Below are 23,911 nucleotides of genomic sequence, written 5' to 3' on the forward strand. Positions count from 1 at the left end.
TACCCTGTAAGATAAAAACTCAGGGTTCTGCACCTCCCTCTGCAGCTTGTGGTCTGTTGACTTGACTCTGCAAATGTTCTCTATGTGGTGGAGTCTACACTTCCCTTGCAGCAGTGCTGTTAAGCTTAGTTAATGATTGACATATGCTGAGATTCTTGATGGAAAGCTATTCTAGGAATATATCCAGTGTTTTCCTTCTTCTAAATACATACACAAAAGATTTCTATTCCTGTTCATTGTCTAAAAGTCTTAAAAAACATTCTTTTCTCCTGGACTTTGAAGTCTTCTTGCATTTTTCTTCATCTCTTGGTTTAGATTAGAGTAGGAATTCCTATCCTCTCTGGAACACCACACTTCATATTCTCTTCTCCACATACATAATCCTGAAAGTGAAATGAGAGTGCTCCAGGACTGGAAAGCATACTCAGCAATATCAACAGCCCTGCCAGTGCTGCTGAAGCTTAGAAGAAGGACAACTTGAATTCAGAAGGGGCAGGAAATAAATGGTAGGCATACCTGAATAGTTTCTGAGAAAAAAAGCTAGCAGGAAAACATGGAGGACACTGGAGCAAGATGGAAACTAGGATTAAAAGTTGGATAGTGAGACTGAGAAAAGGAGCTGAGAGGAAAGATGAATGCTGGAGATTTTAGTGGATGGGGATGGGAAGGGAGGATGTTCTAAGGCATACAAAAACAAAAGTCCTACTTTATAATGTGAATGGTTGAGCTGCCCTTAGTATTTCTATTTTATCAGAGTTATGCTGTGGTACAACAACCTGAAATTTTCACGAATTAGATATAACTAATAGTGATTCATTAGTCATTTTCTCAGAAACTCCTCATCCAGGCAACACTAACTATACTCCAGTTAAATCCATAAAGACATCTACATCTCATTACAAAAACTTAGTTTTTTGAAAGGTTCCATTAAATCTCTCCAGAAACTCTAAACAGCTTTCACCTAATACGACAAACATACAGGCACAGTTGCTTAGAGGAAATTTGTAAACTGACAGAGATTTGTCCAAAAAAATGTATTTGGTGAAAACAAGTCTGTTCCAGACAAGCTGTCAGCTACCTGGGTCAGGTTTCATACCCATGTATGTGCCCCCTCCTACTTGGCAACTCTATCAGGCAGTGGAAATGGAGGCCCACAGATCCTACAGTTTGCTTCAGATGGGTGTTAAAGAACTTAATATTATGGCAGGAAATTCCCATATATCATGTATTTTCCTAAATCTCCAGTGGATGTCTTTCATTGACATCTGTTTGCCCCTTCTGCTTGAACAGTCAGCAAGGACAACTAAGATCATCCATGTCATGCCCTGTTCACCAATGAGTTTATCTTTTCAGACTCTTCATGATCCTCCTCACTCTCCTTAACACTTGGCCACTACTTCTGTCAGATTTTTTTTAAGATAAGGTTATATGGTCCACAATACTGAACTTAATTACTACACAAAAGCCCTGGGTTAAATGCCGGGGCCATGTAGATTAATAGACTCATAAACTTGTGACCAAAACTCCTGGGTCCTTCATCAGGCACTGGATCAACCTCTACTACCAAATAACACAACAGAGAAAAATCCATGTGCCTACACATAATGACATCTGGAGCCACTATAGAGCCTGTCATGCACCCCACTAGCTGCCATTTCACAAGGAAGCAGGCCTCTCGCGTGTCCTGTGTCTTACCTGCTAGCCCCATTCAGATGTCCTAGATACCAGTATACCAGATGGCAATAGGCACCTGTCTTTAGATGATATAACTCCACCAATAATCATTTGCCTTTTTATTGTCTTGTGAGTTTAAATATATAAATCGTGTGATCATGATGATGTTCCATTATATTGGAGGCAAAATCTGGCCCACATGTGTGAGGTTAAGTTGCTGTAGGCCATCTGTATTTGAAGAGAAAAGGAAAACATCATTCAATGTGAATAATTTTTTTTTCTAAGGGACTAGAGACATTTTCTTGACAAATTGTTGAAAAGTCAAAGTTCTATAAAATATAAAATTCAGAGTACTTTAATTTGGTCTTTTTATCAGATGACATTAATTCCAGTCATAAATGTGCTGGTGTGTTGGTAGATAAGTTACCTGTTCTAGCTTAGTGTGATTTATTTATCCACTCTCCAGAGGCTAATTATATCTTTGCTATTATATAATACATTCGAATGCTTTCCCTGTAGACATAACCTGCAAGATCTGGGTGCATAAAAGTTAATCATCATTGATAATTGTATGATGGCACCCCTGAAAATTAAGTCAGAGCAGCTGCAAAACATGTGAAATACTGAGACTTGTCTATATTATAGTCTGGGTGAAATCTTGCGGAGACCTTAAAATACACTTTATTGACCTTCTCTAGGGTACAATAATACATCCTATTTCAGATCTACATCACTGTAATTGAATTTTAGAGAATTTTTGTGATGGCACACAAAATTAATCTGCTCTCTGGTGCCTTTTCTTTCAATACAATCTGAATCTTTTTATTTCATTCCTCCTTTTAATTATGAAAGTGGTGAGATTAGGGAGAAGCATTACCAGTCTTTCTTGTCTTAGAGCCCTTTGCTTATGCTAACATTTTCCCAGTCTCCATCACACACAGTAACTTTGTGTTACGCAGGATGGGCTCAGGAATTCTTTTACTATTTTACCTTCGTAGACAGGAGGCTAGCACCATCACCACTTTCATTTCAGCATTCAAGCTCTAGCACCACTCTACCATATCTTATTCCCTGTTCACAGTTGGACTCTATTCTGCCCAATGTACCTATTTCAGGGAGGAAATATTTATGGCCATCTCCTCTGTGCAACGGCCAGCTGAGTGGCAGGGGCTCAAAAGAAGATGGATCTGTTTTCCACGGTGAGGACAGTTATCTTTTGGTATGGCTTAGCCCAAGATGATACATCTCTTTGTATTAGCTTTAGACATACCTACCACACTTAAAATAAATCGAAGGCATTGGGACAGTCAGTGACACATCTGCAGCTTTGGCATCTATCCAAAGACACATCTGCACTGACTTTGAAAAATTTAATAGCGAGGTTTTAGCAAAAGGTTGTTGTTCCATCTCTCTCTCTCTTCAGTCTGAGATACTTACTTTTTTTTTTTTTTTTTGTTAATGAGAACAGATATAAAATCAAGAGGAAATAATGAGGTGTTTTTTAGAAAACCTGCTTGAAGAATCCAAGTCACTGGAGTTACTGTACTGTGAAAGATGCAGTCAAACCACTTTATCTCTCAAAGCTAATAAAGTTTTACATTAAGTATGCAGCATTTTCCCTGCTGGGACATAAACTTAGATAGCTATCAGTAGAAGGTGCAGAGAGATTCCGTCTTCCCTTATGTCTATGGCTATGCTGGATTTAATCTTAAAATTTGTTTTGAATAAAAAAACTAAGTGTGTTTATAAACAGCTTTTCCTGATAGAAAGAAATTGTCTCAGCAGGGTACAGAGAACCTGCATGCTACTCATTACTAAATGTCTCTTCTGCAGTGAAATCCTTCAAAGGAACAACCTCTCCATCCTTTCCTCCCTGTGAAATCCTCCTTCAGAGATATTGGCACCTTGAGGGATGTAACAGAACACATGCTATTTATTTCCAAGTTTCTCTACTAAAATCAGTTTACTTTTGGCATGTAATACCTATAGCAGAACTATAGCAAATACAGTGCAAGGATTGCAGTTGCCTAATATGATACAGCATGGAGATTTACACTATTGTATCCTGGAGTAGTTGTTCCACAGAGTTTATTGTGTACCTATCCATGTCAAATCAATGTCTGACAGCCTTGTGAATCCTGGTACGCTCTCTGGAGCCTATTTAGCAGCATGTGAATTTGTTACCCTATCTCTCCTCTCTCAGAAACAAGGGCAGAACTGTTTAATGAAACATATAAGACCAGATCAGTTAAAATCAATCACAACCACGCTTAGATAATACTACGAAGTCCTTCTCTCACTGTCTCTCAGAGTGTTTTCCTTTCTGCTAAAGCTGACAACACAAATAATAATAGTAAAATATCTCACTTATGTAAGATTTTCTAGGCAATGTATAAAAAGCTGTAATGTCAGGGAAAAAAGGGTGCTCTCAGTGAAAAAATATCTTTATCTTTGCACTCCTTTGTTCACTTTGGATTATCAGTAGACTACTTTTATCTCAGTTTTCCCCTCAACTTTATTGTTACTGAAATGCAAAGCACAGATGCATTGTCACTTTCTGATTGATGGGGGAAAAAAAAAAAAGCTTCTATAAAATTTCTGAGGTATTTTTATGGTGCTCTGAGAAAAGTATGACTATGTCTAGGCCAAAGTAGTAAGTGGCAGATAGAAAAGAAAATGCATGGCGGATAGCTAACATAGTTAATAGAGACCCAAAATGCATAGGGAGCAGTGTGTGGCGTAATAATAACGAACAGCTTTAAACTTTAAAGAAATTATATTTTCACTCCATTCTCATTTCTGAACAGCTGGTGATACCTGTAAGTATACTCAAGCTAGAGCTATTGTAAAGAGAACTGTTTATCCTATACCATTATTTATGTTTCAAGTAACTATTCAGTGTATTTGGTGGAATATAAGATGAAGTGTATAGTGCTGTTCTTTCACACTGTGGAACTCACATTTTTGCATGTTCCTGAAATAAGTAACTGTCAGAATATCCCTTCTCATTCCATAAATACTCCATAAATACTTGAATGAGTCTTCCACTGATGTTTGCCCACAGGATAAATGGCTTTGCCAGTCATCACTAAGATGACTGACCAGTGATACAGAGCTTGAAATACATCATTGATTAATGTTACGTAATGAATCTTCAACCTAGAAATCATGAAAAAAATATTAGCAAACTAGTTCATTCTATTGTTTTATTACAGGATGAGAAGTAATTATAAATTTCTAATCTATTTTCATTTCTGAACATTTTAACCAAGAAAAATCCAGAGAAATTAACATTTTGAACACCAGTCTTTACTAGTTTGGTTCTTGGTTTTGGTTGATGAGGGGGCCAGACTATTCTCAGTGGTGCCCAGTGATAGGAAAAAAACCAACTGACACAAAATGAAACACAGGAAGATCTGCCTGAATTTGAGGGAAAAACTTCTTGCCTGTGCAAATGACAGAGCATTGGAATAGGTTGCCCAAAAAGGCTGTAGAATCTCCTTCCCTGGAGATATTCAATACCTACTTGGACATGATCTTGTACAATGTGCTCTAGGTGCTTGAGCAGAGGGGTTAGACTAGACAATCTCCAAAGATCCCTCCCAACCTCAACCATTCTGTGATTCTTTAATGTGTTGGTTAATACTTTATAGAGGCTGTTGGGTCTGGAAAAACACAACATATAATTTGTGCGCTTCCAGGATGCATTTTGTTAAGGTGTAGACCCCCAGTTACAGAGGTTTTAGAAATGGGAAAATAGAGAACAATAGCTTAATGTGGCTTAAGGCACATATTGTTAATATGAAGAAAAAGGACTTGAAAGTTACGCATGTTTCATTTATTGTATTGTATCAACCATGGACAAATTTCAGACACCTGCACTGAACCTGGATTATGTTCTTCTGAAAACAACCAAATCCAACACCCTGGGCTATGGGAAAGCTGAATCTAAGCCTAACGGTGAAATGAGTAATTCAGGCCACCATTCCAGTAAACCGAATAAAATAAAAGAGAAAAGAGGTTTGGTTGGGAAAAGAAGGCAGCAGGATTGTCTCAGACTGATTCTATGGCACATCCAAATATTTCCCTTCTTACTGCAAGGAAGAAATACTCAGTTGCTATTGAAAATACAATAATTGCTATGGAAAATCGCAACAGAAGAATGGGCTGTTGGGATGGCAGTGTTGGTGAGCTCGTTGAGATGTAAGTTTTTGTGTGGAGAAACCCTTTCTGCTCTTCTTCCTTGGACTTCTCTGGGCCATGCTGGAGTCCCAGATTTAGGACCATAAATTAAAAATGGCTGTGATTCTTTCTCAGCATTCATTTTGAGAAGGAAATGGATGCATCATCAATTTCTGTAGCTTTTTAGTGTGGCAGTTGGTCATAAAAAATCACAGGCTATGCTCTTTACTAGCCTTTAACTTACATTTGTGGTGCTTGACTCAAATACTACCTAATGACCAAGTTCAGAAGGTTATGCACAGGCGGAAAGATCTGTAGAACTAGGCCCTGAAAGTACCTTTCCTCCAGGTTAACATATTTTTGCTTTAATAAATAGCTGTATTACTTAGATTACTGCCTTTCAGCTCCTGCCTATGCTAAAGCAGTCATAATAATGATTTTGCATTTCATAATGATTTTCTCTCAAGCATGATGTTATTAAAAGGCAGATACTCCATTATAAGTCTCATTACATTTCCTGTTAAGCTAGCATTATATATCAGATATGGAGAGATAGATGGTGATATAATTTGCTAAGAGTAACCTCAATAAAGATTTGCTAGATCTGACCTTCTGTCTGGAGAGCTGCTGTGTCTGCATACCAGTAACCATATACCAGGGACCCCTCTGTTCAGAAGTGAGTTCCTTGTGCAATTAGACTTTTTTATTTTGCAGTTTCTGCTCTTACAATATTAATTGAGAATGCATTCATTATGCATAATAAAGTGTAATTAGTTCTCTTAAATAAAACTTCATTGTCTCCCATAAATCCAGTAGATCCAAGTCTTTGGAAGACATTATTTTTTCAGAAAGAGGTCAATGTGTTTATCGGTTCAGTCTATGTGAGCCTGTGATTGATGAGATAGGAAACTACATGTACATATTTTATGTTCTTCTGCTGACACTACAGTTCTGTTCTTGATGAAGTTTGAGATTTTTAGAATAATAAGTCTGTTTGAAAAGGAGAGGCAAGCTTCTGAGTAGAAAAGTACAGAAATTTCTAGATCCTTAACAAAATCATACCTTTCATCGAGAGTTTATGCATTTCAGTAACTTTCAAGAATTAAAATTTTCTATTACCTCAGCCAACCATGGAAAGATTTCTTGTTACATTAAATAATCCCCTTGTATGGATGTTAATTTAGTCTCCTTTACTAAATGTAATGCCTATCTATAGAAAAAAAGACACCATGATTTGAATAAGAAAAAATGTATGATATGTCACTAATTATAATTCAGGAGATACTAAAGTCAGGATGAATTACTGAAATAACTTTACAAGAAAGATGACATAATTTAAATTGTGAAATATTCCTAATTGTCCCTCCATCACTTTCCCATGTAATAAGCCGTTTATCATGTGGATCACTTTGGTCCGTTGTGGTAATAAATGGGTGCTGATTTAATGGATGGATAAAGCAAGGATGGAAGGATGGATGAGTGCAAGAACAACACTAAGCATATTTTGTGTCTGCACTTCTAGACACTCTGCAATCCCAGCAGAGTATATACATCTCAAGAATAAGCTGAGCACTAACTCCTATTTAAGAGGAGTTGGTACAGCTCATTTTTTTTCTGTTGTTTGTATCTTATGAAGTATGACAGGATTTTTTTTTTTTTTTTACAAAAGCCTGGGGCAGAGATGGCGTCACCAGTTCCAGGCTCTAATTCACTATGTCTGGGTCTGGGTCACCTCAGACTAACGTGTGTCCCTCTCACGATGATGCTGACTCAATAACTGACAGACACTCTGTGCACATCTCTGAAAGACACTTGGTCTATTTCTCTTCACTAACAATGAAATGAAGGAGACCTGCACAAAAAGAGCACATGCTCTTTTTCCTGAAGCACAGGCTGCAAAGGAGTCCTCTGAGCCTGAAAAGACAGGTTTGCCAAAATTAAGTTATTACAAATGATGAGTGCTTTTCTGAGCTACTCTGAACTATATCAGACTTGTTCTTCATAAAAGAAATCCATGTCCCTCCTACCCACTTTCTTTGCAGTAGGACATGCAAAAATAAAGGGAGAATTCCCAGAGAGAGAACTTGTGATATAAGTCCTGAGATCTCTATATGCAAGAGGAGCTGATATTATTCTACTGTTTGTTTGCAACGTCCTTATACCTAGTACTAATCCTTTCTGTCCCTTATTGGGGACAGAAGGAATTTCTCTTTGCTTACTCCATATATAATTTGTTGTCGACGCGGGGGTCTCGGACACCACGGACACGATCAATGTGATCAAGCGGTGCCAGTTTATTCAGGGTTCCAAGCGTGCTTATATGCAAGGCTTCCCCGAACACGCGAGCGCTTCTTTACAAGGATTGGTTAAGACCCTGCGTCCACGTGTCTGACTACACAGTGTGATAGGCTAACTAGCAGTGTCCACACGTCCTTACGTTTAACGACCGTCCCCCTCTAGTTGTTTGTCTCAACTCTTTTACTCCTTATCTGACTCTCGGCCGAATTCCTTATCCCTTAGTCAGCGGTCCTTCTGCCCTTTCACCTAGGTCTGGCTTGCTCACAACATGACCACTGGCCTTCAGAAATCCCACAATTTGTCACTGAGGTGCATAAAGTTCTCAGGTGTGTTGTTAGAGGGTGCATCTACATCAGGATTTTAATTCAAGAGTGGGATGCAGCTTTGGAACAAATGGTCCCCAGTTAATGCAGCGTAGGCGTCATCTCAAAGAAGCTGCAGCCTGAGTGCATGGCATTGCTTGGAAAGGACTAACCCAGAAGATATGTTCCAGCTGCACCCTTAACGTACTCGCATGTACTCCAGGGGCAGTATTTCCCCCAGACTTTTGTGCCAGGTGCCACGTGCTATAGGTGTCCCTGCTTGAGCAGGGGGGTTGGACTAGATAATCTCTAGAGGTCCCTTCCAACCTCAATCATTCTGTGATTCTGTGTAATCTATCCGAAAGAGACTTTTATTTCCAGAAAAGATACTTCAGGAATTTAACTCATCTGTCTCAAGATGATGCTTCAAGTAAGTCTCATTTACTGATGCTGTGGACTGATTTTGGATTTTTGAGGGGGAACTTTTTCAAATGTGGAAACATATCTCTGTCAATTGTAATCATTTCATTTCTCTCATTTCCATATTTTTCCCCATCAAAACACAATTTATTTTTTTATGCAGCAAGAAAAACACATTAATAAATCTTAAGAGGCAACATAATAGAGATAGACTTTCTAAGATATTCTGTTGTTATCTGACTTTGAAAAAAAAACATATTTTAACTTATAAAATGTATTTTTTTCCATGTTTTTAAAGCTCCTTGGGTCCGATGTTCCTCAGAATGCTTCCAGCTATGCATGAGCCAGTCAGCTAAAGGATGTCTCCACCAGCACCTGGCAGACCTGGCCTTGCTCTGAGCAGCCCTGGCAGTGCCATGATGGGTCCTGAGGAGCACGTGCCCCACGTGTGTCTCTGCGTGCTGCCCCACTCAGAACGGGCTGGCCCTGCCACTGATGCCACACGGACTGGGGCATACGCAGTCTGGTAGCCTCAGTCTCTCTTTACCAACCAATCTTGCAGTTCAGGAAACTGAGAAAAGAACATTTCAACCTATATGTTTTTTTTTCTGCTGGTTCTTGAAGTCTGTTCTTACACCAGTGCAATTTCTCTCACAGCTTCTGCAAAGTGTGTGCACAGATCTTGTTCGAAGGAATGGATTTGTTGTAGTGCCACTGCAAAACCCACATGTACTCTGTATTTTTAATCCAATGGACAAATGTTCTCTGTTTTACAGTATTTTACTCCCCATCCCCATACTCACTATATGAACAGACTCTGCCCATCCATTGTAGACCATTCCCTCCATTTACTCCTGTGCAAACAGGTCTCTGAAATGCAGTAGTATAGTGGTATAACATAGTCCTTTTGTTTCTCTCTCTTTTCTTTTTGTCAGCACAAACCCTCACTTATTTCCTTAATATTCCTCTAGGAAATATTGCTTTGCAAAACCTGTCTCCCTCAGCCTCCACAGCGCTGTGGACATTATGAACCCTACTTCTTTCCAGGTTTTACTGATTCTTTACTTAGTTCTGTACTAACACAGAATCTACAGGGGAAAAAATGTATGTATATAGGCAGCTGGTGGGGAGGGTTATGGATGTGTTTGAGAGGGCAACAGGGAAAGGACTGACATGAGATGAGAACATGACAGTGTCGTGGGGAGGTCTTAGGTGCCTGCTACTCGTGACAATTCTCAGATATGCTGAGTTATGGATCCATTGCCCCCCCAGCAGGGCATTTATTCAAGTTACTGAGTATGCATTGCAAAATCCCCCTTTTTCATTACTGTGGGGACCGGCTGCAGTGCCACAGGTCTCTGTTGCCTCCTTGGCAGGAATATGCTTCCAAAGGAATGTGAGACAGTGCTGGTCAAGGTGTGGGGTTATCCAAAACACTCATTCTGCTGCTGGCCTCAGTTCTCTTTTGTTTTTCTTATCACTCCACTCCTTCTAATAGCTTTTCTCTCTTGCACTTTTGTGACGCATATATTAAATTGCCATTCCACTTTTTTTCTTGTGTGCCTTGGTAAAAAAGCATGGGAGGGTCTAAACGGCAACTTGACTTTTGACCAAAGCATATATTTTTTTCTAATTATACACATTAATTTCTAACCTACTGTTAGGTTACAAGCATCCCTATTATAATCTGCATAATTCCACTAGTGTCAAGTTCCTGGGTAGGATTTTGAAGAAAACAATTTATGGTATGATTTTGCTGGGAGAAAGATGATCTTCATTCAAACTCAGTATCTTCTTGCACTAGCATTTCCTGTATTTTATATATATTTTATATATATATATATATGTATATGTACATTCTTATGAAACACAGTAGTTCCAGTGACATACAAGGGTAGACTGCAAAGACAATCTTGCACAGTCAGGAATTTTATTGATCATGTTCAGTTTTAAATTATGGGGTAAAACACCGAATCTACAAAAACTTGGATTTATGCTCTGAAAATGAGGTATAAATGGAGCTGTGATGACCCATATTAACTTTTTACACGGCTTCTGCACAAGGGTGAATTATTAAACAAGGGGTAAGATGGCCTTCTTATTACAACCTTTTATAATCTGGCTACTCAGATGGGAACTAAAAAGGGGAAAATTAACATTGTAGAAACAAATGCCATTTTTCTGTAAATGGAAAGCTGGCTGAATAGTGAATATTTCCACAAACTAAAGAAAATGTGTTTTCATTATATTAAAGACTGGCCTAGCAAATAGCCGCTCTGATTGTAATGCTCACGAGGAGTGTAAACCCCAGGGAAGCCTATGAAGAATAAAGCTGGTTTATGAAGGACTATTCACACAGCAAACCTAGTGTGAAGGATCAATCTTCTTCTATGTACCTCCTAGTATAATTCTCTAGGTACAGAATGCTATTTCCTGGGGAAGGAGGTGGTTTTGAGCTGCCACCACAAGCCATCTCCTCCAGCAGTGCTCATTGACAAAAGCAGGCAGCAGCTACAACCTTTAGTTCAGCTCAGCAAGAGCTACTCAGTGTTCAGCATTTTTAAAAAGTCAGGTAATTAGAACACAGTTGCAGGAAGATTTGTGTCTTGTCATCATGTTTAGGCAGGAAAAGGGGTGCCAAGCTGGCTTATCATATTAAGGAATTAATTGCTTCTGAATAGATTGTTTACTACTTTATTTTAAAGAGCCAGTCACACTGATAAGTTTTATATGCTCCCAGAGAAGCTGGTAATTAGTGGAAGAGAAGTATATAAAAACAGTATCTATCAAGAGTATACCTGGAAAAGACATTTCTTCATAAAACTTAACAAACTAAAGAGTTATTTTTCTTTCTTTCCTCTCCTCCTAGTTCCACCTGGTGTTTCTGCATGGTATTGCTTTTTTTTTTTCCCTCGTTTTAAAACTTTCTACAGTGTTAAATATTCATAAGCAATGTTTATGGTGCTAGATACTCCAGGCTGACTTATTCACAAATCAACTTGCTGCGAATGCTTCAGACTGCTTTTTCAACCCACGCTGGCAGAATATATGAGTTAGTCTGTACCACTGCCTAATATAGGAGACCTGAAGTATAAAATCAGTTTGAGGAGCAGTGTAAAGATGAGGAGCAAGAAGTTTATTGGGAATGCAAATGGTGATGTGAACCAGAAATATTTCAGCATTGCTTGAATAGCATATTGCCAAGCTGATGGAGGTTAGGACACCATCTGTACTATTTTCTGTTATCTCTCCTACTGTTAGGTTACTAGACAGGAATTCTTTTTATAGTAAATTTAGTAGTTCCCACCTTTCTAATATTTGCCTACTGACAATGTAATGCTCATGCTGTAACTGCTATTACCAGGCACTTGCAGTCCTAGGCTTAAAAATGTAAGCACTACAGAGTTTTTCTAGATATGAGTCATTTTTTAATTTTAATTCTAAATATATACAGGAAGAGGATAAAAATATAAGAAGAAGCTAAATACCACATGTGAAAGGACTGTTTCTATTCCTTTTTGCAGGCATTGGGAAAGCAATTATGCTGAATGACCAGAGAATAATTTGCTGAGTTATAGTTGCAGAGAGTAAAATTTTGAAAGCTACTCCTGTCGAGCATCGGAGCTTGTGCTGCGGAGACCTGGTTTGCGGCTCCTCCTTCTGCTCAGCTGTATATAAAAGTCAAGAAAACACAAGATTGTTTTTGGTCACATCCAGTCAGTCATTGACTGGGGGTGGGGAGGGGGAGAAAAAGTATTGATCTATGCCTACCATCTATCTAAGACATCTTACTGTGCAGGTATTTTTAGCCCTGAATTCAAGGTTGGTAGATGTTCATTTTAGAAATTACATCCTTGCAAGATGGTAGTCCTTGCAGATGCTGCCTATGAATGAAGCATCAAGAGATCTCTCCCTGTGCAACAGACCATGCTGTAATCCTGGCAAGTGTGCCCTTATTAAAGCACTACTTATGACTTTATTTATTATTCATGAATACATTATAATGTCTTCAAAAATATATTCTGCAGCAGGTAATCTAGCATAGGAGAAACAAAATTGTATCTAATGCATATATCTAATTATAAGAGGCACTGAAAAGATATCGTAACAGCCTACCTCCTTAGCAGTGGCAAAGTGCTGCATTATAGATTAAAACAACACAAACACTTACAGTTTCTATAGTGTTTCACTTTTATTGGATGTATGTTGCTAAGAGACAAAATTGAAATGTCTCTTTTGAACCTGAAGCCTCTTGGGAGAATGGTATTGCATACATAGTAAATGTTTTTCACTTTAGGAAGCATTAAATGGTAGGCCAGGAGAAGCAGGAGGGTTCATTAGGATTGCATGTGTTCCAATCTACTGCCAATGAACCCAACTATTATAGTAGTAAAAGCTACGTCAGGAGCTTCTGCTTGTTCTGCGTTGAAGTGTTGACAGCTGCTTGTTTGAATATTAATAAAGTCTATTGAGTTATTCCCTGCCTGTATTGTTTGTAGCTTGAAACTATGAAGACTTCTCTGTGTATTGCCTCTTTATGTTTCTAAGTATATGCCTGACTATGGAGATGGTACCCGTTTTGTTCCTAGAGATCCTATGCCTCATTATAGAGAAAATTACATCCTTGTGCTCCATTAAACATTTATTTTGGCAGTGTTGTTGGTTACTGTTTCCCCTATTTGATTTAAATAAGTCAGTGCTGATTGAGAGAACACGTGCTTTCTCTTTATATATGGCAATTAATTGTTATTCTTCCAAACTTTTATGAGTAAAAGTCAAACTTGTTTCTGAATCAAAAGCAAAAGAATAAAAGTTAATTCTCCTTTTAAAAGGCGTTTATTAAATCAAAAGCGTGATACAGGAATGAACGGTTTTACAGCGCATCGTATTTTTTCCATTCATGCTTTCACTGCAGATGGTCCATTATTTTGATCACGCATTGACCGACTTGGTGGCAGCAGTTTCTGCTGCATGAGCGTGCTCCTTTTGGGATAACTCAGTTGTGGAGAGTGGTAGCCCCCAGCCTTCTTGGTGGCGTGAGATGTGCTGCTAATAAACAGAACAAAATGTCTCCTTTGGACCCAAAACCTCTAGGGAGGTGGGGAACTTTTCGCAGCAGGTGAGAACCATCCCTGGGGCACCTCCATGGCCTGAGGAGCCCTGCTCCGGCTGGCCACGGGTGTCCTGGATGGGCCTTGAGGGGAAAGGGGGGCTGGCAGACAAGTCAGTTTTCTTGTCTGGCTGCTCTAAGTTGAATAACCCTCACTAGAAGCCAGAAATACTGAGCATCTCCTGCTGAACACATCCTGATGTCTCTAAGGGCACACAAACCTGAGAAACTTGGGTGCTTAGTTTCTAGCAAAAACTAGAAGACTAAAGGAAGATTAAACTATCATTTTTAAAATCCAGAAAACTGAAAATAAGAAACCTACAGATTAACTACAGTAATCTCTTCAATGGATTTCTCTAAAATAACTGGACTGTCTTTTCATTAGTGGTGGGGCAGCTTTAATGTGTCTTCTTGCACATAAGACAAGAAAACTCCACAATGCTGTACTTGGGCCTCTGCTAGTGAGGTACTGTGACTCTGAAAAGTGCAACGTTGCCACCAAAGTTGTGTGCTCCTTGCTGCTGCAGTATCCTGCTATTCTCATATCAGCAAAGGATCACAAGAAAATACTTGGTTAGATAGCCTCAAAGGTCTTTTTAATTGTACGTGGGTGTTAGTGGGAAGGATTAGTGCCAGGAATACTGTGAACAAATCAATGAACTGGGAAAGTACTTTGATAAAGAGGGTAAATAGAGGCATTAACAGAAGTATTTTTCTTTAATTTTCTAATGAAAATCTACATGGCCAAGCAAAGGCAATCTGCCTGTATTTATGAACTGTGAAGAAGAGAAATAAAATGTGTTTTTTATCATATTAAAGAATTGTAAATGATTCCTAGAAAGAGCATAAAACTAGCAGGTGTCACTCTAGCCACGACCTAAAAAAGTTCCCCTGGACTAGAATAATATCCTTCCGAAGACTTGGATGCCATCAGTTCAACTCCACCAAGATTAAAAGCTCCTTGCATCACTTAAAGACAGCGATCTCATAAATGTTTGAAGCTACCTTTCAGTCTCTTCCAAAACAAAATGTAAAGGCTCAAGTTTTAATTTTATAAAAGCCCAAGCTAAATCTTAACAGCCATGCATGGGAATACTGCATAATCGTATTGGCAGTACAGTGTCTTATCGTGGGGCTGGATATACCTTGAAAACTGCATAAAAGGCAACGCCTGCTTGACTGCCTCCACATCTGGAAAAAGCTCCAACTACCCAAAATGTGATAAAGCTCATGGAAAAACTGCAGTGGTGGATAGGCTGGCTCTCTAAGGCTGGACCCAATATCTTGTCCCAGGAAGTCCCATTTTAGTTCACACATTTACTGAGATAAACCCATAATGTTTTCCTAAGATGTAAGAGAGTTTTAATGCTTATATGACTCTCTTTTTTGATGAATTTCACAAAGTGCTCTGGATTGTTCTTTCTCAGGGTATTTTTCATCTGGAAGAGGTTCGTGATGACTGGCTCCCTGCACGGATTATCCAGGCCCCGATCTGGGTGCAAGGAGAGGGCAAGAGCTGGGAGCCAGGGCTGGAGGGGAAGATAAGGCCGTGCAGATGCCGTAGCATTTTTTATTTTTCTTTCAATGCTATAACACTGTTGAGGGAAATTTAAACATCTTCCTTAACCACGCTTCTAAGTTGCCACTAGAAAAAAATCAAGAGTCTAAATGTATTTTCTGACTGTCTTATATACGGGAACCCCAGCCAGACTCCCCAGGCCCTGACACAAATATTAATTTATTATTAATATCATTCAGATATCCACGAATGCCTTAATTCTTTGCATCTAAATGTAAATATTGCACGTAAAGCAAGCACAATTGAAGGATCGTACATGGAGATAAAATGCAGTAGTAAAAACAGACTGCTCATTCCAAAATAATAAAAATGCTTAGCATTTTTGTAATGCTTTACCAGTTTTTGAAGAATTGCACAAATAAAAGCTTCTCACTAATCATTATTTAGGAGGCAAAAGTTCTCTAGCTGTGTAAACTGAATAGTTATTGTGCTGTAGATCCTTCCAAGCAGAGCAAGAATAACAGCTAGAAATTACAGCAATTTCTATATAATCAAATAGATTCCGGGTAACATTTGGGGTAAGACTGGAAACAAGTTACCCAGGTTCGAGAGCAGTACATAAGTATATGAAGGGAAAGCTGAAGGTTTAACTAATCGCAGAAAACCCCTTCAAAAACAGTACAGATACAGCCAGAGACAACAAAAACTGTCAGATTTTCCTGTTCCGAAGTGAATAGCAAGGAAAAATCACCCCAAAAAAACCCCTATGAAAGCAGAGCAGACTTCAAAGGAAAAACAAACAACAAAAATAACACTGAGATCACTGAGTGATACCTAGTATACATTATTATAATTTAAGTATAACTGCAAATGAAATCTTTGAAAGCATCAATATCAGTTTACTCTCCTGCAATAGCATTTTGCCTTTTGAGTCACTTCTTGTCCCCGGGTACTTTTCAAACCTAACGAATCCAGAAGGATTTTTTTCATCCACTGTGGGAACAAAGTCACTTCCATAACTCGAAATAGAAATTGTTTAACAGCTGTCTCTTAAAATGCACTAACGGAAGAATGTGTGGCAAACTGTGCAACTCCACTGGCTGTGTAAAACCGCACCTCTTCTTAAGAACCATATTATTAACATAAATTTATTAGTTCACAAATAATTACTTTACACTTCTAATCTGAAGCTAGATGTTTTGGCCCTGAGACAAAAAAAAGGGAAGTAAGTCTACATTTTTTAACAAAATCAAGAACTGTTGTGTCTTTTGTATATTTATTCCTTTCTATGTGCTTTTTCTCATACTTCTGAGTATTTCCTCTTTTTTTCCCACACTTCTTAACACTCTGAGTATTTAATTCCTTAAAATTTAATTGTTCCCATGGTCTCTTTGGCAACAAGAGAAATTATGTGTGATTATTTTTACTTTCTCTCTGATCCTTTGGGCCTGCCTGGCTCTCATCTAGCCCAGATACAGAGACACGTATGAACACATGCTCAATTTTAAGGTGTGAAAATGCTTTTTGACACCAAAGGCTGCAACTACTCAGTTTTCTTTTGTTTTTCTTGTCTCAAGCCCCTCCATCCTCTTCATGGAAGGGGTTTTTTACTTTTCTCTCTTCTCTCGTACAATTTCTCTATAAATCCTCCCATTAATTCTTTCCTCCCTTTTTTTTTCCTCACCTCTTTTTTTCCCCACATTTTTCCTTTCCCTGGGTCTTCTCAGGTTCCCAGGCTCCTGCTGCTTTTCTCCTGCTCCTCTTCCATGTGCATCCCTTGTGGGCTTCCTCCCGCGTGCCTGGAGGTTTCCTCACCTCCTCCTGCTCCTGATGCTGCTGCTGCTCGCAGGGCCCTGCTGTGGCTTCCCTGCAGGTGCTGCTCACCCTTCTCGGTGACGGCAGTCCGCTTGTGGTCCCCGGGGAGCATCACCAGCGATTTCGGTGCAGACTCTTCTGTGTTGGGTCTGCAGCCTCATCCACTGAATATTTTCCATGTTTGCACCCTCTAAAAGCTGCGCCAATGCCACTTCTCCGGATTGACGTGGGAGGAGGTGGCAGGTCGGCTTGGCTGAAGTCCCGCAGTGACCAGGAGGCAGGCAGGAAGGACCGGCTGCTCCCGGGCTCAGGCCGCTCCACCACTGCAATGGGGCAGGAGCACACGCGTTTCCAGAGCGATTTTTCAGCTTTCACCTTTGAAACGAACTAGCCTCAATGAGGAAAGGGCTGTGCATTCCACCGCCAGTGCCTCACCTCTCCTTGCTGAGGCGATGCCCGTTCTCCTCCCAAGTTCTCCGCCACATTTTGTGAGATTTTTCGTATATTTAGGCGCCAGCTTTACCTAAACCAGCTCAGAGCTGCTCAGTTGGGGTTTCCCTTCCGCAAGGACCCGACCCCGCCGAGGGCCTTCGGGGTGACAGGAACCGCCGCCCTCCCCCGACGGGCGCCCGCTCCCCGGCACGCGGCGGCGCCGCGCGCGGCCGCCAGGGGGCGCCGCGCGGCCGGACATGGCGGGCGCGCCGCGGCGCGGGGGGGGCGCCCGGCGGGAGGAGGAGGGGGCGCCCCGGGGGGGCGCTCGGCGGGGCGGGGGGTCCCCCCGGCGCCCCCCGTCCTGCCCGGCCGCCCCTTGGGCACCTCCCGCAGCGCGGGGGGAGCGGGAGGAGGAGGAGGAAGGAGGCGGGCGGGGCGCGGAGGGGGCAGGTGCCCCGCGGCTCCCCCCGCCCCCGGGGCTGCCGCGCCGCGCGGGGGCGGCCCCGAGGTCCCCGCGGCGCCGCCGGGGGCTCCGCGCCGCCCGCCCCCCCGCATGGCTCCCGCCCAGCGGCCGCCGCCCGCCGCCCCCCGCCGCCACCGGCGGCCCTAGGGGCGTCGGGGCCCGCGGCGGGCGCGGCGGGAGGCGGAGGCGGCGCGGGGCGGGCGCGGGGGCGGAGGCGCGGGGGCGGCGGCGGAGCGGCGGCGGCGGCGGCGCGGGAGCCGGCGGCGGCGTCGGCGGCGTCGGCGGCGATGGACGAGTCGTCGCTGCTGGACCTGCTGGAGTGCTCCGTGTGCCTGGAGCGGCTGGACACCACGGCCAAGGTGCTGCCGTGCCAGCACACCTTCTGCCGCCGCTGCCTCGAGAGCATCGTGAGCTCCCGCCACGAGCTGCGCTGCCCCGAGTGCCGCATCCTGGTGGGCTGCGGCGTGGACGAGCTGCCCGCCAACATCCTCCTCGTGCGCCTCCTGGACGGCATCCGCCAGCGGCCCCGCGCCGCCGCCGCGCCGCCCGCCGCCCCCCGCGCCGCCGCCGCGGGCCGCAGCGCGCTGCTCGCCAAGGTGGGTGCCGGGGCCCCCGCGTCCCTGCCCTTGCCCGTCGCCGTGTCCGTTTGTTTGATTTTCCTGGGCTGGACGGAGCGTGCGGGCGGCGCGGCGCGGCCGGGCGGGCTGGAGTTGCCCCTTGGCCCGGGAGCGCGGTGGGGTGCGCGGGCTGTTGGAGCGCTGCGGCGCGGGCATGTGCCGCTGTTCGTGCTCGTAAGGAGCGCCTGGTCGTGCTACGTTTAACATCAGTGGCCAGGGGAGCAACATCAGTTGCCCCTGGTGTTCTCCGTTATGTAACGTGATAGCGTAAAATTCGCTATAGAGCCTCTTTAGAGAGGCTTTGGGACGGAGACGCTCTGAAGACGGAACTTTATCTTGTCTCTCATGTCGTGTGTTCAGAGAAGATGCATTTAATTATCTTGATCTTTCATGAAATCTGCGTGAGCTGCATTAGTGTGCTGGCTTTTTGCTTGGAAAGGTCAGTACAAAGTTATGTTGCTACAGTAGATGTTTCAATTAGTTCATTTCCTCATCTCTGAGAAAAATGAATGGACCTGTGCAAGCGTTTTGAAGTTTTGCCTGCAGGAAATGATGGCAAATACCATACATTGTTCCATAAAATTCAGTTTTGGAGTCTGAAGTGAAATATGCTCGGTAATGTTTCTGGAAGGGCCGGTCTGTTATAACCTAGCTGTAGACCACATTGATATTCAGGTATTTAATAATGATTTTCAGAGTTTAAAGGTGACGGAAGGCAATGGCCACTACCCTCTGCCATTTTTGCTTGTGTATTTTAGGCACATGCATTTCAGCTGAACTTTGACTTGCTGCTTTATCACAGCAGGCAACTTCTCTGTCATCAGAGTTTCAGCATCACAGAAAAAATAGTTCACACTCATTAAAGTCTTCAACATGTGATGTCCTCCTGGTCCAGCTTCCCTTAAGGGTGGTAGGGTCTGTGGGGAGGACTGACCTACTGCGCCTGCAGGAGGACTCTTGTTGCAGCGTTGGGGTCTTGCAAACATCCAGCAAGAGGATGTACTCTTGAATCCCAGTTAAGATGGGATGTTACAAAGAAAACTTGAGTCCTCTTTCCTGGAAAGGCTTGATGGGGAGGCTAAACTGAGTGTAATCTTATGTGCTAATGCAATTTTTAGAGGAGGGAATTTAAATTGTTTGAAGTTAATTTGAAATATTTTTAAGAAGGCGTTTGCCTAGCCATTACTGCAAGACATGGTATAGTAGGAAAAAAAAATGTTCTGCTCTTTTCCTGACTTTGATTGACCAACACTTCAGGGAGCATCCTTAGCTCTGCTGTGTCCGTCGGTAAGGGCTGCATTTGACAGAAAGTAACATAGTGCATGACCTTAGAGTCATGTTTTAGCTGTCGGGGTTAACAGCTACTTTTTGCTCCCCTGGCGGGGGCTCATGGGTGGTTCTGGGTAGTGGGTCTGTGGGGGCACAGAGGTCTGTGGAAGTGCTGGTTTAGCCTCTGGACTGACCTCACGATTTTTTTGTGGAGGACAGTGCAGGGTGCTTGATCCTTACAAGGTTCATCGCAAAGAAAGAAAGTCTGAACTAATCTGCTTTAAAAAAGAAAAAAAAAAGGCATCAGGGAGAATAATCCTCCTTGGAGCTGCTGATGGGCCTGAACTGTCCTGGAAATGCTGCACTGAGCAGTATGTGGTGCAAACCTGCTTATAATTGGGCTTTTGTGGATGCTGGTGCCAAATCATGAACCTTTCGATCTTGTATTAGTCCTTGACAGCCTGGTTCTCCTAGAGAGAGATGAAATGATTTTTTTTTTAAATTTTAGACATTACTGTACATTTGCAGCCCGGGGCTTAAATGCAAATTGCACTGTTTTGCTAATTAATACCTTTCATTTTAGATAATGCACTGTATAAAATGGGACATACCATTACGGTTTATTTTTTGGTTGGGACACATCGGCTGCAAACAGGAGAAATTTAATGGCACAGAGCCAAGGCCAGGTCACTTCTCTCAGCCTTCACTCCCGCGCAGAAGATCGTCAAACGGCTGTGAGAGAACCACAGCAGAGATAAGTTTCTGTGAGAATTTTAATTAACCTTATAAGAAAGAGCAGAACCAGCTTCCACGTCTGTGTTTTGTCTCATGCATCTTACACTTAGGGGGGGTCTCTGTTGCAGAGTTGATATTTTCTCAAATCAGTGCATGTTGTCTAATACTTTGGCAGAACTCTGGAGATGTTCATATTTCTTTCTCTGGTCTTCAGGAATTACCTTCTAACAGCTTCATAGAGACTTAGTGGCAGTCTATCCAGAGTGCTGAAACTGCGAGCAAAAGAGACTGGGGATTAATTGATTGAAGGGGGAGGTGAGAAGCTGGCCAAGCCAAGAGCATTTTTTTTCAGAAATATTTCTGAAATAATGTAGCTATTTGAAGATACGTGGTATACCTCTTATGCATTAGAGATCTGAAAGTGTTGTTTACGTGCTAACATAATGCTTGAAAAGATATTTTGGATTCTATTTACATACAGAGACATGTGACCTCTGATAAGACAGTTTGCCTCTCAGTGTCTCTATTTCCGCCTGTAAAAAAAAAAAAAAAAAAGATGGCCCATTTCTGAACTGTGCAAAGTGTTCAGGGATCTTCGCATCAAAGACGCTATGTAAATGTGAAGTATTGTTGTAGGTTTGCAAGCTGAAAGAGCGTACTAGAAGAGCAGAGGCAAGGAAATTCAGAAGCGGTTAGGAGGAGGCCACCCCTGGGGATAAAACAGGAGGCTAAGAGTGGTTTATAATGGTAGTCGCATTACACACAAGGTTATAATTTATTGGCTCCTCTGTCTCCATTACCACTGTAGAACCGCTTGGGGAATTCAGGTTCTGTCAAAGTAAATGGCTCCCTTAGACTGTTGAGATATTATGGTAGATACAGATTCTTTAGGCTTTTTCTTTTGTTTTGTTTTACAATTATTAGAGTTTATCACTTCGGGATTTTTTTTTCAGTAGTTCTCAAGACAGAATACACAGCTGAATGCATGCAAGTCTCAAGCAATTTCTTCACAAACCAGTCATCTTTCACTCCAGGTGCAAGGCTTATTGCTGACTTCCTTTAAACCCAATCCGAGAATAACATTTACATGAAAAAGAAACAACTTATAAAAACAAAATGTGACTCACAGCTTTTCCTGAAGAGAGGGCATGACTGGAGTGACAGATCTGCATGTGGTGCGTCCCTAGAAGGTGCTAGAGCAGAGAGTAAGAGGGGCACATAAGGAAGATCATGTGTCAACGAGCATGAATGAAGTGAGCAGTGGATTTCCTGCCCTCCTGTTTCCCTGATGCTTCCTCCATGAACTGGATTTGCAGAGCCTATTTCACTGCTCAGCTGAAAGTGACTGCCCTCGCTTTCATTGAAATTTTGCAAGCAAAGCCTTAATCTGTTGTGTGCTCTTTTCAGGTGCCCTGCTTATAAAAATTCTCTACAGGAGACACTGATTCATTACTTTTTGTGAGATCCCTGTCTCACCCTGCACTGTCTCTGTGTTTTAGGAGTAGAAGTTGCAGTCGTTTTCCACTGCTGCGTTTCCTTGTTGAATAGACTTTGGGCTGTGTGAAGATCAAACACTGGGTTTTACAAGAGGAAACAAGTGGAGCCCTGCGTCTATATGCATTTATTTCCACAGTAGCATCAGAGGGTTGAGCTGGACACAGATTCTGTCTTGGGCAGAAGAGAATCTTGCCCTTGGCTTTTTAATTGCCAGATTTGCATAGAGGGGAGCGTCATTCTGCTCGGCAGTGCATGGTGTGCATAGGCAATAGACTTGAGTTCGCTTTGCTTTTTATCTCTGATTTATTTTTCATCTGGTGCCATAGTTTTGCTGGCCAATCTTTGAAGTTTGTCATAATGTCATTAAATAGGACTAATATTCCATGTATCTGTTTGATCTTGAGGGTTTTTTTTACTGTCTTGCAGAAGGCTAAAAAATGTGCTTCAGTTCATGAAGTTAGCAAGCCTACTAAAGGGTATTGTAAAGTATATAATGAGGAATATTTCAAATCCCAACAATCAAAGACGTGGTCACAGAAGCAAGTGTGCACAGGAGAGGAGGAAGGCTGGGAAGATGAGTCAGATTAATTCATAATTCATATTTTCTTAGAAATGCCATAATTTTCAGGTGTCATCCTTATGTCTATTATTTTTTACAAATACAGAAGAATCATTTCAGCTGGCTTGTGACTACTGCTGTAGCCTGAGCGGCCAGCACTGTGTCAATGCTGTGGCTGTTCGCACCGCTCCTCGCTCCTAATCTTATCAGCCCAGGCGGGCTCCTGTCGCTGGCCTGATGCCCAACAGGTCAGACCCGATAGCACTGCTGACTGCTAATGCAGCTGCATCCGTACGCACAGGGCAGGGTGAGATGCGCTGCGTGCAGCGGGAGCTCTTCTAGACCATGCAATGTCCGTTCGGTCCACAAGCATAAACTACAGTCTTTTAGTTATGTTGGAGGGAGATTATGCACTCTGGGGGAAGATTATGCACTCTAGGAAGGTCTTTTATCATCGCTTATTTAATAAGCTATCTCTTAGTCTTATGTTAAGAGCCCAATTACTGTTTCAGCTGGGAAAGTGGTTGATTCTCAAGTTTTACACGGCTGTATTTGGAATTTCCTCTTTAATGTCACTATTTTGTTCAACATTTCAAGCTTTCTCTGTATAGAAGCACTGCTTAAGTTTCAGGGAAAAAAAAGCCTAATTCCTTCTTACACTTAAGTAACCCATTTTTAAAATCAGGAACTGGGAAATTGCTTCCTCCTGAAGTCATAGATTATTTCTTGTTACGCTGTAAAAGGCACTTTTAAATGATAGTTTTTTCTAAGTAATATCTCTAAGCACCATAGCGCTGTAATTGCTGACCTCTGCTCCCCTGACTTCATTCAATTTTCAGGGACTTGGTGACTCCTGCATCCAAAGCTGCCCGAGATGTGCGTGGTTTTGGCTTCCCAGCAGTCACTCATCACGTGCGGAGCTGGATTTTGGCTTGTGCTTCCAATGCGGTCTTGTGAAAACCTGATGTTTTGCAGCAGGTTTTCGCCGTCTGGGGCAAGTTGTCATGGGAAGGACCCAA

The 23,911-nt window shown here is 42.1% G+C and overlaps 1 protein-coding gene across 1 annotated transcript in view; it reads left to right on the forward strand.

Moving 5' to 3' along the window:
- The first annotated feature begins 18,502 nt into the window (after nucleotides 1-18,502).
- SH3RF3 (SH3 domain containing ring finger 3) overlaps nucleotides 18,503-23,911 on the forward strand; it is a 237,705-nt gene continuing 232,296 nt past the window's right edge. The window contains exon 1 of the mRNA XM_088530028.1: nucleotides 18,503-18,811. Within this exon, the coding sequence (XP_088386154.1) occupies nucleotides 18,503-18,811 (309 nt within the window). The remainder of the gene's footprint in view (nucleotides 18,812-23,911) is intronic.

The sequence above is a fragment of the Tinamus guttatus genome, unplaced genomic scaffold (genome assembly GCF_059628265.1).
Source record: "Tinamus guttatus ecotype Peru unplaced genomic scaffold, ASM5962826v1 Tinamus_guttatus_pri_ptg000030l, whole genome shotgun sequence".
In the NCBI taxonomy this organism is placed as follows: Eukaryota; Metazoa; Chordata; class Aves; order Tinamiformes; family Tinamidae; genus Tinamus; species Tinamus guttatus.